The 16,608-nt window shown below is 43.1% G+C and overlaps 1 protein-coding gene across 1 annotated transcript in view; it reads right to left on the reverse strand.

Moving 5' to 3' along the window:
- Positions 1–639: 639 nt before the first annotated feature.
- LOC138481477 (Y+L amino acid transporter 2-like) overlaps positions 640–16,608 on the reverse strand; it is a 501,185-nt gene continuing 485,216 nt past the window's right edge. The window contains exons 9-10 of the mRNA XM_069613643.1: positions 13,279–13,462; positions 640–747 (exon numbers count right to left, since the gene is read on the reverse strand). Of these exons, the coding sequence (XP_069469744.1) occupies positions 659–747; positions 13,279–13,462 (273 nt within the window). The 3' untranslated portion in view covers positions 640–658. The remainder of the gene's footprint in view (positions 748–13,278; positions 13,463–16,608) is intronic.

The following is a 16,608-nucleotide window of genomic DNA, read 5'->3' on the forward strand; positions in this document are numbered from 1 at the left end:
CCTGTCTTCCAGCATCCACGTGTGTCCTGGGAGTACATTTCATAGGGACTGGCCTTTAAAAGGCCTATCTCTGTGAAATGCTCAGAAAAAAGGCAGTTCCATCCCAAGTGTATCAGCCGTGCTTTAAATCGCCTGTCACACTAAAAGAAAAATTCATGACCGTGTCATGATTTTGGGCTACCCCTGCACCTGTTTGCAACAGGCCGCAAGGGGACGGCCATCATTTCTGGGTATTTAAAGGTGCATCTCATATGTGAATTTGGGATGCTCTTTTGTATGTGCAGAAACAGCCCCTTGTTTACGCAAATGGGTGGAAAAAGGACATGTGAATGGTCGAATCTGAGATGCGCTCATTCAGACGTCCTTTCTGGATTGGTCGGCTCCTTTTTGATGATGATGAGATGCGCTTCAAGCCATTTTGTAAATGTAATGGTGCTGTTTGATGTGCACACCAGATGCCATTGGGAAACCCAAAATGGATGCCACATGCACCATGTCATTATTCAGAAACCTCCTTTATAACCAAGAAGCGGTATATTCAAAATATGCACATTATTAAATTGCATTCAATGAGCCATACCTTCAAGACCTTTCGCTACACAACACAGAGATGCACAGAACTCAAACACAACTATGAAGTCATTGTTACAATATGTATTTATTTTGATTTGGGCTGGTGTTCATTTTCCTCATGTGTCTCAGCTGGACAGGACAAGCACAGTTTCTGTAGGTACAGGCACATTGAACCTACAAAATAAAAAAAAAAGAAGTTAAGATGTTAGCCAGATCCATATTTAAAAAATAAAAAAAACTTGCGCTATACCAGCAACACATTGGGGATCATTTTATTAAAAGTGCACATTGCATGCAGGGGATCGCCAACGTTAGCACTTACACTTTACAAAGCGGAGTGTAATCATGAAGAATAAAACAAGGCAAAATCACCCTTACACTTCACTTTTACACTACATGCAAATTATGCTTTTCAGGCAGTGTTTTATAGTTGATTCCTATGGAATCCTCCTGCTCGTTAGCAGGTGAAAATGCAGAGTAGATTCCATAGGAATCCAATGGCAAGATGGAGAAGGAAAGCAAAGCAGAGTTGCAAACTCTGCTTTGTTCCCCACCACGGCCCTTCCAAAAGGCTCTGGATTGTAACAGTAAGGAGTAAGAGTCTACTGCCTTGCTTTCACAACTTGCATTTGCACAGCATTTAAAATGAACCCCAACGTCAGGTTTCATTGGGCTCTAAGGAACAACAAACGCCCCTAATTGGCATTGAACGTACTGAGATTGTTCCATACATGTAAAGATTGAAATGTCCCCAGGTCCTCTGTCAAACTAGTACTGGACTGTTCCATGGATAAAATCCATTCACTCCCGGGGAAGGACGCTCAGCCAATCAGGTGGATGGAACAGCTGTCGAGAATACACTGTGTACCTCCTGCTGTTTCTGAGGCCCTTCAGTGGGTGGGCCATCTAGATTGTGGAGAGGCAACAGGAATCCCCTCCCTGTTGCCTCCCCAAGTCCCCACCCTCCCCCAACCCCAAAAACAATCCTTACCCTTTCCCAACCCCTCTCCCTTCCTCCCCACTTACCTGCTGGACTGGAGATTTGTGCTCTGGGCCTGGCGCTCCATCTACCTTCCCACGACTGCCGCCATAGGAATGGAAAAGGGACAAAGTCCCTTTTCCTATGGCAGTGGCCATCTTTTCTTTTTTTGGAGAATGGGCTCACGCACTATTCGCAGAACCCATCTCCAGCAAAAAAAAACATTAAAACTATTAACACCCTGGCTAAACCCCTGGGTGCGAATGGCTATCATCCCCTTGTCGGGGAGTGGAAACGGCCGGTAACAGCCCACAGCCGTCACCAAGGCCCTCACATTGCTCAGGCCTGCATAGGCTTGGGCTGGCAGCCGTTACTGGCCGTGTCCACACCGAATGCAGAGGTGATTGACAAACTAAACATTCTTAAATCATTCTCAAATACACTTACTTATCTGCAGTGCACTTTTACAGTACCCATACAGTGTGGTAATACATTATCTGTTCTATCAATCATCAAAGTAAAACTGTGCAATGAACAGTTCAACGTACATTCCTTTATTAACGTAAATATTCCAATTCAAATTTTCACACAATTAACATAAATAAAGAAATCTTCAACACAGAAGTTTTATTTGCAAACAGGTCTCTGAACAAAATTCTCTTTTGGATAAAATATTATTGAAAAATATCTGTCGATGAAGTCACTTTATCAAATGCTCTAAGCGTTTCATTGAAGTCTTTTCAACATCACAATGCACATTTGTGTGGATGACTTAAGCACCAGGGACCATGCGACTGATATTGGTAATTTATTGTCCCACACGTGAACAATTAAAATAGTCCGTTTGATATCTAAAGTTTTACCATCATGCACAACAATTTACAAGCTGTTGGGTCTCAGGCATGCAATTTTAAACATATACAAACTTGCATTTACTCTTTCATTTTACGCTCGTTCTTGTGAATAATAAATAAATTCCACCTGCAAATTACGCTCTGCACGTAGCATCTATTCCTAGATTCCCATTGAACCCGCCTGTTCTTGAGCAGATGTACACCGAGATGTGTTCCATTGGAATTAATTTGTTTTATTCCTGCATGAAAATGTAACGCAGGCAATAAAATGAAATGCACTTTCAAGATGGAGGGAGGGAGGTCATTTAGGGATTGCCAGGGGTCGCGCTTGCTACCCCTGAGGTCTGCCTTGCTACCCCTAAAAAATTTTAAAGATTTTTTTAAAACAAATTGAAGCTCCTGGGCTGTGGCCAATGCCATGGTGCTCTTTGTTTCTAGAGTGGCTGGCTTTCTTCTTCAGGCTTGTAAGACTTTGAGCAGTGACCCTAAATAAGAAAGAATAGGAATAACAAATAATTTGTTTTTCTGGAATTCTATACAGTAATTGCTAGAATCATTAAAGGTTCATTTCAAGCACACTTCTGGGGGTGAGTCACGGATTTAGTCTGTTCTTAAACACCTCAAATTCAAAATGCAGACAAAATCCTCCAAAAAGCCTTTAGAGTAGAACAAGCCTCCATTTTGGACTATGTATTTTGCTTTTCGCAAGTTGCAGTTATAGCATGTTTTTTTCTGCTGGTACATATGTTGATCCATTCTTGTATGAAATTTATATCACGTTATGGTGATATTGTAACTATATTTTTCATTGTGTACTTAGACACAATGCTATGGTATGCCGCTTCCTGTTTTGTTAAGGGGTAAACGGTCGTGTTCCATCGCTTCCTGTGATGTCACTTCAGAGTGGAGTCAAATGACATAACGTCCTGTGATGTCATCAGAGGTCAAAGGTCATGTAATGTCACTTCCGCTACCCCAGGCATTTTGGTGAAATGATGTCCCTGGACAGAGGAGATCTACACGGGCAGAGATATCCCTGGTCCATGGCCCTCCTCTGACACCATGTCAGTGCTAGAAAATGGAGGTAAATGAAGGAGTAGACTACGCTCTGATTTCCTACTTTTTCCATTTACAATGACTGTGGCAATGTTTGAAGAGAACATACTAGGGGTTATTTAGCATGCGGCAGCATGAGAAAAGAAGGTGTAAAGGCAAGGTGTAATGCTTTTACGTCTTCATCTCCCACTCCGACCCATTTACCAGGGCCAACAAGGCAGAGAAGGGGCCAGGAGTAGAGCTCACATCTCTGCAGCGTTTTCTTCCTCTGTCTTGTAAGTGCACTTTATTTTACGTCTGCATGTGATTTTACACCCAGGAGAAAAACTAAGGGATTATTATGGATTTCCCATCTATTTAGCATCTGCTCAAAAAAGGTGGATTCCAGTCCATTAGAATCATTTAGGAAAAGCCAATTGCAAAGAGAAATGTGCAGGCGGCATTTACTTTTTCCTAAGACAGAGCACTAAAGTAGACTAAAGGCGATTTGGCGTGGTTTTACTCCTCACCATGCAAAGGTTTAAAATTGCATGAAGTGCGCCCAACAGCACGTACGCGCTAACGCTGGCGGTCCTCTGCATGCCATTAACACTTAATATAAAAGGACCCCTCTGTGATTGAAACGCATGTGGGAATGTAGGTAGCACACGTGTTTTGCACCTGCCTGAGTAAATCAAAATTGTCAATTGGGACCTAATCTTAACTCACAGAGGCTCCCCATCCGTCTTATGTCCCTGTCCTTATTCTACGATGTGAGTCTTCACCCTGGAGATGAGCAACTCACCTGTCTGCCCAAAAACGATTTGTTCCAAATGTCTTATATTGTCCCATCCCCAGGCTTAGTAGGACTTGCTGTTTTGTCCATCTACACTAAAGGAAGTTTCACCTGCAGCCCCGACTCCACCACGCCTTATGGTAATTTAACCCATGGTGTGCTATTCAATCGCCCTGTGACTTGTTTTACTTTCTACTACGACGAGAATTTAAAAGCCTAACAGACAATGTGAATTATGCTATTTAAACACAGGCCCAACTTCACACACAAAAAAACCCATCGAATCTCTTGTTTTGAGTATGTTTTTTAGGCCGGGAACAGTGAAACTTTCTGAAATGAATCAGCTGGATGGGCGGGATCCTCATTAGTGCACCCCTATGGTAAATTGCAGATTGGGACTGGTTTGGACGGGTTTGGTATATCATTAAACAAGCATATAAATAGCAGAGTGTATATAACATTTCTGTGTTTGCAATAGTAAGGTCAGTGGGCACCAAGTACAGTAGCAATGTGTCCAAAATGGAACATACAATAAAATAGCTCGTTGTTCTATTTCTCAAACCTGTTGTTACATTACATTTCTACAAACTGTTATTGTAGCACGCCACCAAAAATTAAAATGGAAGACGGCAGTGCTCATGTGGCTTGTCTAAAACTGATATTCTATGCTTAGCATGTGTAGCTAACAAGAATCCATTTTAGTTTGCTCATTAAATGGAGAGCCGACACAATTGCTAATTATGTTTAGCTCACTTCCTAATAAATATAATTAAAATATATTAATTATAGCGCAGCAGTTGCCGCCCTTATGGTTATGGTGATTGCCTAGTTCCATAGGAAATCCGAAAATTCTATTGCTAATAACTTTTGACTTGCATGACAGATTTGGCTGATATCTTCCACACAAAAATGCAGACAACTTGCTGTGTGTGACTGAACTAAAAGTTTACATTATCACTCTGGAACCTACATGTTATTATGATAAAGAAATCCATCCACTGGAACAAATGGTCGACTGATTTCTAAGACCAGAGAAGACTTTGCAAGATGTGAAAAACCAAGCCTGGTCCTGTGCGTTTGTGTTCTGACAGTAAAGATGATTGACTGATTGATTGATTGATTTGTTATTTATTATGCGCCTATGGACAAGTGATTCAAGGCGTAACAAGGCAAGGGGAGAGGAACAAAGAGAAGACAAGACAAATGATCTTGCTAAGTTTGTGACATTCAGATAGTGCAAGTGCGCAACACGAAGTGCAGGGGAGAGGGTGCAGTGGGAAGTGCAACCAGGGCAGCAGCCTCTGAGTTAAGTGCAGGGGAGACTGGGACAACAAGGTGCAATCCCAGCCAGGAAGTGCAAGGTAGGCCAGGTGGACCCCTCTTGATCAACCTGAAATTCTGTATTTATCGACCAGTCCTCATCTTCCAGTCCCGACTTTCCAGTCATACAATAGCTTGTATCCATTGGTTTTGGCTGTGAGCTGCTGTGGAAATGATGGCAATATGAACCAATTGTCAACAAGTGTATCATTTAATCAGGGTCCTTTAAGGGACCACATAGTGATTGCCTTTTGGATTTGGTTGGTCCTGTTGGGTAGATCAGAAGGCTGGGATGATGTTCAGGCCTTCTGCAAGGCTCCTGAGTAGGTTTCAGTACCATTGCTGTCTAAACCAGAATGTGCCTTTGTAAAGGTGTCAGCATTTACTATTAAGTCTTCTTGGACCTGCTGGGTCTTCATTGGTGGGCTCTTTGATAACCAATAGCAGTCCCAATTGCTGTTTCTGAGGTCAGCTGGTCAAGTTTACCGGATGCGATGTTGAAGACCGGGAGGAACGGAGTTTAGGAATTGCTCCATTACAAGCTGGTCTTTGACCTCCTCAGTGGTCATCTTCCAAATACATTTTTCCATTATTTGTTTGGCCCGATGCAGCATTTGTCAAAGAGTTTCATGAGGTAATATGAATACCTCCCAGAGTTGCTATCTGAGGTACTCTTTGTCATATCACACCATTCTAGGATTCCATCCTTCAGCATACCATAGGGTGTTTGACAATGGGGATTGATCACATAGAAGGCTGCGTGAAGACCTTGTGTCAAGAGGGTGAGATGTACTTGGCCCAAAATCCTTTGCCCCATTCATCTGTTTGACCCAATCTGTTCATAGCTACAAAGGTATGCCTCTAGGTTATCTCCTTGCATGGATAATTGCAGCAGGACTCCAAGAGTCGATGGGGGTTGGGCTGTTTGGGCGGAAGCAACCTTCAGCTGCCCCAAAACTGCCAGCTGTCCTCTCACCAACTTTTCGAGGATGGCTTCTATGGAAGGAATGACTGTACCTTGTCCAATATCTTCTCAAGCCCCTGCTTGTTTCATGGTACCTCCTAGGACTGCCCCAAACACCTCGTCAGATGAACGTATTCTGTATTATATTCCAGGTTGAAGGATATTGGTGATCCCCTTCAGCTAGGCCTTGATCGACCACTCAACCTTCTTGGGTTATCAATTGCATATGTGGCAATCCCACATAATTTGTATTTCTATTTGATTTGATGTTTATAGCACCTTACACCAAAGCGATCTACAAGCATATACAAAATGGTAAACTAAGTGCCAAATCAAGTATGTATGGGAAGTCAAAAGTCAATCACGAAGAGAGAAGATGCTCCTTGAGGCACATTTTGAAGTAAGGAAGAGTAGAATTAGAGCAAAGATAGAGGGGAAAGACATTCCAAAACTTAAAGGCTAGAAGTGAAAAGGACTAGCATCTGTGTGGCGTGCAAGGGGGGGCAGAAATTGAGAGAAGAAAGTGAGAGTGGGATCTAAGAGAACGAATATTATAGAAAGAAATGAATAAGCAAAGGACATTTTAAAGTAGACAAGAGTCAAAGGAAAGTCAGCAGAGAGAAAGTAAAGCAGGGCAAATTGAATCTCAGGGAAGAGTAAGAAGAGAAGGCAGATTGAAGAGTTATTGATAGGAACAAAGTGAAGCAAGTCTAGATGCAAGATGGCTGAAAAGAACAGATGAACAGTAGAAAAGTCTAGAAAAAAACAGAGAGGGGAGAAAGACCTTAATGGCATGAATTGTGAGGAAATGAGCGCGATTTATGGCTGTTATACAATTGACAATGACAGGAGTGAGATACTTCAGCAATGTGGGAAGCAAAGGATAAAGAGGAGTCAAAAAAGAGACCACTAGTAGAAAGGGTAAAGAGAATCGATAGAGCAGAAAGTGGAGGAGGGAGGGTGGAGACAGGGAAGAAAATGACCATGTTTTTAGAGGGATTTAAGTGAAGATAATGAGAGGCGATCCAATATTGAATGGCAAGAAGGCAAACAGAAAGGTTAGACTGTAATTCTGCAGAAAAAGGAGAGAAGGAAAGAAAGATTTGAGAGATATCGAACCGAGGCGGTCGAAGACTAGAAGTCAGGGGACTTGTGTAAAGAGAGAAGAGTAAAGGCCCAAGGTCAGAGCCCTGAGGATACAGAGAAAGTACATCCTGATAGATGAGAAGCAAACCCTTCTAAGACAGAGCCATGGAAGCAAAGATTAAACAGAGAGGAAAGAAGAATAGAGTGGCCCACTGTGTCAAAAGCCACAGAAAGATCAAGAAGAACAAGAAGGGAAGATAGTTTAGCCTAGCAAGCTGTGAGAAAAGAATTGGAAACAGCAAGTAGAGATATTCAGTAGAATGGAGCTGACGAAATCAAGATTGGTTGCGGGGGGGGGGGCATTGGAAATTACATAAGGCGAGATCTGAGAACAAACTATGCATTCAAGAAGTTTGGAAAGAAAAGACAGAAGAGAAATGGGATGGAAATTAGCTTGGGAAAAGGGTCCACGGACGGTTTGTTGAGGGTGGGTAAGATAGATGCATTTTTAAAGGAACAACGGGATATAGCATTTGAGAGAGAAGAAATGAAAAGAGCTGTGATAAATGGAATAAGAAGGGGGTAAACTGAAGAAACCAAGGAGGAAGGGAGGGAATTTGAGGAGGGGTGCAGTAGGATAGAAGAACTGGGAAAATCCTGATGATTATGTTTTTACAGCCCATACATTGAAGGAACAAGTTGTAACTGGAGGTTCAGGTCACAGTGTATTTTGGATGGATATAGCTGCGGATTTTGGCCCAGGTGGGAAGGCCTTGTCCAAAGATCTGATGCCCTGCTAGATCTCTCCCAGTTCCATACTAATATATAATACACACATAATATAGGGGTCTTGTTCTCCATCTTCTCTATTAACCTCCACTAGATGTCAGAGTGCGTAGTATCACTCTCTGTCTCACCCGTATCGGGGGGAAACAGTCTGATCATCATCATGAAGTGAGGGTTAGGAGGACTAATGAGAATGGTTGATGATTACCCTATTTTGGGTGTCCTGGCTTTTCCTAAAATGAAACCTTGGTGGCCAGATACAATGAGTCAGTCTGGCTCGATCAAGCAGTGGATTGGTCCAAAGTCTGTACTGGTCAATCCACTTCTGATACCAAAAGTCACAAACTCAAGAAGGATTAACACCAGACTGAAAAATACACTTTGAACCAGATTATATTAAAAGGAGTGAGGTTGGTTTACAAAGGTTTGGTAAATAATAGTGACACAATTAAGCATCAACAGGATGGCTTTAGCTCATGAGAAAATACATGGAAAAGGAAAGTGAATCTCTAGTGCTGAGAGTTTGTAAACTACCAAAAAAATAACCCCCCCTCTCAAAGTGTCCAGCAGTATATCATATTTAAGAAACTCAATGCCACTTTGATCTGCCTCAATGTCTTTCAGTCATTCACAATCTTGTGGGGGGAAGAACCAACATGCCCTCTCCACCTCACATCAGTGGGCCAACTAAAGAAAGGCAAAATAACAATAGAGCAGCTTCTCTTGAGCATTCCCTCTGTCAGTCTTTGTGCTCAGTCTTTGACTACTCTCCAGGTTCCTGTCCATGGAAACCAAAGGTTTATCAGTCACACACAGTCTTGTAGTTGTAAGACAACCCTGTGTACTCATTTATTGTCCTCGGAAGATTGTTTGATGTCCATGGCTTCTGGTCTTCGATTTCGGGAAGAGCCCTCTCCTGGGTCTTCGGCAGCTGGCGTGCACCCTGCATGCTGAGCCTATATTCCTCTGCATTCATTTTTCCACCTAAAATCAAATCTCCTTCCTCAACCTTCTCCTCCTTCACTCCAGCTCTCAACCTTTTTCTCACGCCTGTGTCTCTGGAAAGACAGACCTTGAAATCTGGATGAAAAAGCATGGCTGTTTTCTTCCCTTGTAGTGTCATTGAGCTGTGGTACAATTAAGACTTTCCCCCAGACACACTTAGCTAGCAAGAGGCCAGATATACCTCAATCTCGAGATTGCAGTCTTATTGGAAAGTCAATCACATCACCTTGCCCTAAAACCCTTGTCTGTCACTGCCAACACACTGCTCTTCACCATCCTGCAACAGTTGTACCTCCTCATCCCCTTTTCTTGGCATCTGTGCTGCACATTTTGTTAGGAATCCACAATCATTTCTGCTCCTCATTTCATCATGAAGAATCCAATGGAGGATTGGAGCATCACTCTGATACCGAAAGCCTGGTGCCACTTAAAAACGTGGTGAGTTGTGTCTGATCATGGCTGGGGGGAGGATTTCATTTTGTACTGTGTGAGGAAAGTATGGGGCTTGTGGGAGACAGCAGGGTAGACCTCTGGGCAAAATGAGCAGGGATTCAGGCCCCTGCCCAGAACAATGTCCAATGGCGGATGAGCGCCTGACAAATGCCTTGCCCTTCCCTAAACAGGAAAACGCCCCAGCAGGCCACTGAACATAACACCTGAGTGTGTTAGAGTGAGGTTTAAGGCATCTCTCATCCTGCAATCCTCAAATTTCAAGCCACCCTTCATTTGAACCTTAAATTCTTGCCTCCCATAAGCCTAAGCTGGTTATAGTAATGTCTGAGTTTCCACAGCCTCCTTTTCCCTCATCTGCCAACTTGGGGTTGCAGCATCACTCTGACACGGAAGGCTTGCTGCTGCTCCAAAACCTGGTGTATTGTGTCTGTCCGTGGCTGGGGAGAGGGGAATTCATTTTTGGATGGTGTGAGAAGAGTTTGGGGCTTGTGGGAGTAAGCAGGGAAGACCTACCGGCAGAATGAGCAAGGATTCAGTACCCAGTCCCGACCAATGACCCATCCTGACAAACGCCTCTCCCTGCCCTTGATAGGAAAATACACCAGCAGGCCACTGAGCATAGCACCCAAACATGTTACACCATAGGCCTTGCCGTTAGCACATCAACACTAACTAAGCGACAAAAAACGGTCATCTTTAGCTCTGTCGCACTCTGCCACATCAGTGATTAGCCAGACCCAAAGTGCTGTAGTCTATCAGATCTTGGGCTTTTCCCTATGGATAACATAGTCCCAAGTCTCTCTGTCAAATCCATAGAAACTAGATTGCCACTCATGAACCGGGTACTTCTGACCTACACCCATCAACACCACAGTTTTCATTTCTGCCTTTCCCACTATCAAGCTAATGAACCCCACTACCCATTCTTCTTACAGAGCCAGGCGCAGCAAGGCCATCAATAGTGGCAGACAGGGGCTATACAAGATTGCTTACATTACATCACATTCCTACTGAATGGTTAGAAACATTCATCCATTCACACAATAAACTGCCTTTCTGAAGGCACGTTTTTGTCCCTTCCCACAACATTTCTGCTGAAGGGTTATATTTCAACTACGTAGAAGAAGGGGTCTCAGCAGTTCCTTATCTGTCACCAGCATGTTGTAGCTGTTCTGCTGAGGAAGAACACTCATGTTTGACTTTACTGGAGACGAGAGGAATGCTTGCACTGCTCTAGAGTTTTTATGTTTTACTCTGTGCATGTTTTGCCTTGGTGAATGTACAGACTCAAGCTCCTCTACTCTGCATGGGGTGTGTGGAGGATCAGAATTAGACGGACTACATTTTGCCATTCTAAATTTTGTTTTATTTAAAAAATATGAAAACTGCCTCTCTTGCCCTAAACTATGAGTTACCTGGATGAGTATGATTGACCCAGTAATGATTTGCACTCTTCTGGTTACTTTGCGTCTCACTGGGACGAGTATGATTAATCCAGTGTTGTTTCTCAGTGCTCTGGTTACTTGGCTACTCACTGAGATGAGTATGATTGCCCAGTGATGATTCTCACTCTTATCATTATCGTGTGACTCAATGGGACAAGTATGATTGACCAGTGATGCCTCCCGCTCTCCTGGTTACTTTACATCTCACTTGGACGAGTATGATTGACCCAGTATTGCTTCTTCCTCTTCGGGTTACTTTCTGTCTTACTGAGACGAGTACAAGTATCGTATTCATTATACTCGCTACCCTTCCCGGGTCTCCCGCTCTTCCAGTTACCTTTGTGGTGTTGGGACTACATCACTGGTTCAGGAGTTCGCCTCTTGGACAGGTGTGGAGTGGGAACCAGAAGAACCAAAAAAGACACTCGAAATAATTTTAAAAGTGACCCCAAATTTCACATTTTCAGCAAGTACAACAGTTTTCCTATTAGAAGATGTCGAAATATAATAAATCACCACAAAAAAAGAGGTCCAGAGTGCAGAGGCCTACCAGGAAATCTCCAGAGTTCCCTCTAGGCCAGTCCACCCTTGCATCTTGGATTCTTCTCTGTGGTTCAGGGTGGCAACTTCTGCTATCTTCTTTTTGCTCCCTAACACCATATGCGTGTCACATTGTGTGTTGCATCATGGCCAGAAAAGGGTATTCAAACACTTTTCCCTTGCTCGCCTGGTCTGTGTGTCTCTTCCCATAGACCTGCATTCATTCGCTCGGCCCTCCAGAGCTTTGCTGCTTCCTGGTGCAACTCGGGCACCACAGACTTCTGGGTTCTGAGCTGCATAGGAAGCGGTCTCTCCTTCTCTTCTCTCGCTTAGCTGGCACAGCAGCTTTGAACTTCCCGGGTTTCTCTCTCAGTGGTGTCTCTGCCTCCAATACTTATGACGCTGCACTGGGGCTTCCCCTGCATAACATTAGAGTCCGTCTTTTGTGATGGATTGGTGTTCATTATTGCTCCATCGGTTTTCTTCGTCACAGTACCAAACATGTACTTTTTCTCAAGTGAAATAGCACAGTAGCAAATGCATAGTGATTTGTCGTGTTTTCTTCCAGCAGGTTTCACTAGCTTTGGCTATTGAGAAAAGTGGGCAGGGAGTTCCTCGTTGGAATGGGAGTCCTTCCAGTGAGTTCCCGATTGCCTCTTCCCCTACGGACCTATGACGTATGGGCTCACCTCCCAAGCCTCACAATGAAAGACTCCCCCATGAGGAGAAGGGACAGAATCCCCCGATTCGTCACAGGTGTCTACCCACAAAGTCTACATATTGTGGTAACTGCACAATTTATCATGTTGAAAATGTAAGCCCAACACTGCACTGTGCATTTAATGTCTATCTTCGGCAAAACTTATATAGAACCCATGCAGGGAAACCTTGCAACAAATATATCTTCATCCTTAGAAATAAGGGCCATGTCATAGTTCCTATTATTGATATGGTTCTTATTGTAATTCCCTACAGGGTTTTTTTTTTTTTGTAGTGATCCAGTTTCTCAAAAATGGAAACTGGTACATGATTTTATTTTTTAAATAACAATACCCCAAAAGGCCAAAATGCCAAAAGTGGAGGAGAAGCACTAATTCAAATGCCTGCCTCATCACCCATTCACAAATTAATGGTGGTCAAGAGCTCTCAAAGTTCTCGCTACAAAACCGATCCGCCACAAGCAAAGCTCTTTCATGTATCAAATGAACCAAGAAGCGGAAGGTCAGTCCATTTAGCCTCTTTCCATTGCCCCACATGTGGAAAGCTAAACTTCCAAAGAAAAAGACAGACATTGAGGAAAAGAAACACATCAATGACATTTTGAAGACAGTTTCCTCTACAGTGTTGCTTTAACTAATATCAACTTTCATATTGGTTCAGGGTCCACCAGAGCTTTGAAGTGCATAACCTTTACAACACAATAATACAATGTATCTTCTTACCTAGTGTTTTTCTGAGCACCTTTGGCTGTCTTGATGGTGGGAGGTAAATACAAAAGTAGTACACAGGTGCTCCAGAGAGAACCACAGCTAACCCAACCAAGGAATCAATGGTGTCACTGTAGAGAGGAACCACCACCAAGCACACACTGCAGGCGCAGTACACAATCGGAAAGAAGAGACTCAGCTGCAAAGCAAGTACAAGGCAGATCTTAAGTCAACTGGACTGTTAACTGCATTAAACAACTTCTGAAAAGAAAAAGATCAATAGTACAAAGTTAAGTATGTGGTTCGATGTGGATCCACCTGGGTGTAAAACTATGAATCAGTCATCAACCCCTGGAATTTGTCTAGGCAGCTTCCCGCAAAATCAATGGTTGGTCTGCCTTTGTCATTACAGAAAAGGAGACACATGCTCAAATTAGCCCCAACAAAAAAGGAGCAGACACGTTTGGACTGCTCATTCAAATCGCTTCTGCATGGGAACACAAGAAACACAAACAGACTTGGCTCTTTGGGTATCATCAGTTTAGCTTGGAGCCCTATGCCAAGAGAACTTAGGACCCATATCTGTGTATGCCCCTGCTAAAATGGCCCAAAAGTGCATGGCAAACCCAACTCTTGTTACATTAAAACAAAGCTGGGACAGCATACAAGCATTGAAATCTCGCTGCTTTCGGCATACTTATCAAAAACAGTTGATTTAGTACTACAAAGGTGTCATCAATGATATCAAAACATACTATCAGTTTACAAAACATAGGCGGAATGGTGATAGGTTAGTGGGTTTGACTACTTATAGATTCCATAAGTGTTAACCATTTTCAATGGGTTATACAAATCTGATGGCTCCACCTAGAACCACCCCTATATTGAAAAAGGTTAAACTACATCATCTGCACAGCAAGGGGTTGTGTGGCATGTCTCTGAGGATTTTGATAGGTTGATACATTGCTTACCAACCTTGGACACTTGGCAGGTCATCAGGATATGAGCCAGACATAGGGCCTCATTACGCGTGTGCCGGTGCAGTAATAATGTGCTGGTATTACCGCATACCGGCACGTTACCGTACCGGCACACTCCAGGTTTGCTGGTACGGTGGTGGATTTACCTCCATCTCTGAGCTGGAGGTATATCTGCCACCCTACTGGCAAATGAACACTGGTATTAACGGCCCAGTAATACCAATGACAGTAATACAGCCAAATCTCCAATGTAGTCCTACGGGACTCCATGGAATGGAGATTTACTGGCGTTTCTGCCACTTGGAATCTGACGGTAATTCCGGCAGGCCAAGTGGCGGGAACGCTATTACAGTTTGCCGGCGGGATACCAGCAAACTTATAATGAGGCCCATAGAGTAGGGGGAGAGAGGCCCGTGGAACGTTCTTACTTCAATTAAAAGTTATCACTCATTCTCAGGCCATCAGACTGGGAAATCCTTTTGTACCTGGCCTTGTGTGGCACCTCATGTCCACGTGTGTGTTTGAGGAGTGCGACAGGTGTCCTGTCTGTGTTTGCCTCTAATAAATGGCCAGTGTTTTCTAATTATGGGTCAGGTGCGATGGACCCATGTTTGGTATATATTTACCTTCTATTTTTTGAGATTTCAGCTAATACTAATGTGTGTGTTGTGTTCTCTATTACCACTGGGGACACTCTTGAGTTATTCTTCGTGGAGTTTTTTGGCTTACTGTTTTGTTGCACCTGGCTAACTAAGGCTGGTTGTGCTCTTATACAACTTTAACTAATCTGGGAGTGTACTGCTTGCATCTTGGAAATTGCTATCTCGTGCCTTTGTTCAGCCATAACCATCCTCCCTAATTTCACTTTACCCGTGGCATTAGTTGTTAGCCACGGTCGGAGCTCTGCATGGAAACATATTTCTGTGGATTAGCCTTTTGAGTTTTCTCAAGGTTTTGAGGCCTGTGTTCATTCAGAGACGTGCTGCGGCTTTAATTTTCAATAATATAAGCTGACCAACTACACAGTGGCTTCCATGTTACCGAGCTATATTCGCATGCTATTCATGTTATATTTACTTTATACAATGGTCATGCTAGTGTTGTTCATGTCTGTGGAGGCTATGTCATTTTTCCTTATTTCTAAATGCAAATATGACCTATTGTTCATGTTCTTCGTGTGGAGTGCATATTTGCTTCATATCTAGTGTATGCTTTTCTACTTTCAGAACGAGAGTTTGGATGCTTTTGCCATCTTCAGCTCACATATTTCACAAACCCTGCTATGCCTGCGGGGGATAAGGGCAGGGCGGATGTCTCATTGAGTAACATCTCTCACCTTTGCGGTAGATGGCGTTTTCATCTGCCTCCCAAATCCCCTGCCATTGAGGCGGACCTTGACCATAACGTGGTGGGGGGTAGGTTTTAATCAAACAAAACAACTAGCACCTGCTCTGGACATGTTATTTGCCAGTAAGATGTGTTCCCACCCCAAAAAGAATGGTCCAGTTAAATGGCAACAGTAGGTCACATTCCTGGTGCATTGGGCCAAAACAACCCGAGATACATTTTGGATCTGCATATGATACCACAGGATAACATTGGCACATGCATTCTGTATGAACAAGTGACAAACCATACAGCATGTGATTTACTCCTGGAATATTTATTCCATGCACTATTTCTTTAGCAACTCTTAAGCCAGTCATTGTTTAAAAAACTGTTCACTTATTTCACAACCAATGTTACTCAGCTACAAAGAATCAGTTGTTGAGGTTTGTCTCTCTTCCAAAGGGCACTTGGCATGTTATAATGAGTCATTTCATGAATATAATAATTTGGGACTAATGTCGAGGCGGATTGATAGGGAAAAATATGAATGTCAAAGTTATTCTTATTTGGTAGAACCCCCTGGTAAATGTTTCCTACGTTTTTATTCTCCCTAAGCTATATTTGATCCTTTTCAGATGCTTACACTAGGCTTACAGTAAAAAGAACTAAAAAGACTAAATGCGCCATTTTCCATTATCTTTTGTAAATGCAAAAAATGGGTACAAGACCACACACAGAAGCCATAAACTGCTCTTGGACCTATCTGGTTTAACATACAGAGATATTCCCTGAAACCTGTACCACCAGCTTTCAATCTCTCTGCCAGCAAGATCACATAAGGACCAAAGCTCCCATATGTCTTTTGCCTCATTTTTCCTCCTGCAAGGTTGGCCTCCCCTGACTACCTGCCCAGTCCTTCCTCTTTCGCCCAACTCTCATTCCCTACCCAGTATGGTTGTGAGAAGTACATCTTGTGAAAGGATGCAGAGATTATACAACCCCCACCCCTAATGCGCTATGAAATGGAACCACCCAG

This window comes from Ambystoma mexicanum, chromosome 5p (assembly GCF_040938575.1).
Source record: "Ambystoma mexicanum isolate Mex_15411 chromosome 5p, UKY_AmexF1_1, whole genome shotgun sequence".
NCBI lineage: Eukaryota > Metazoa > Chordata > Amphibia > Caudata > Ambystomatidae > Ambystoma > Ambystoma mexicanum.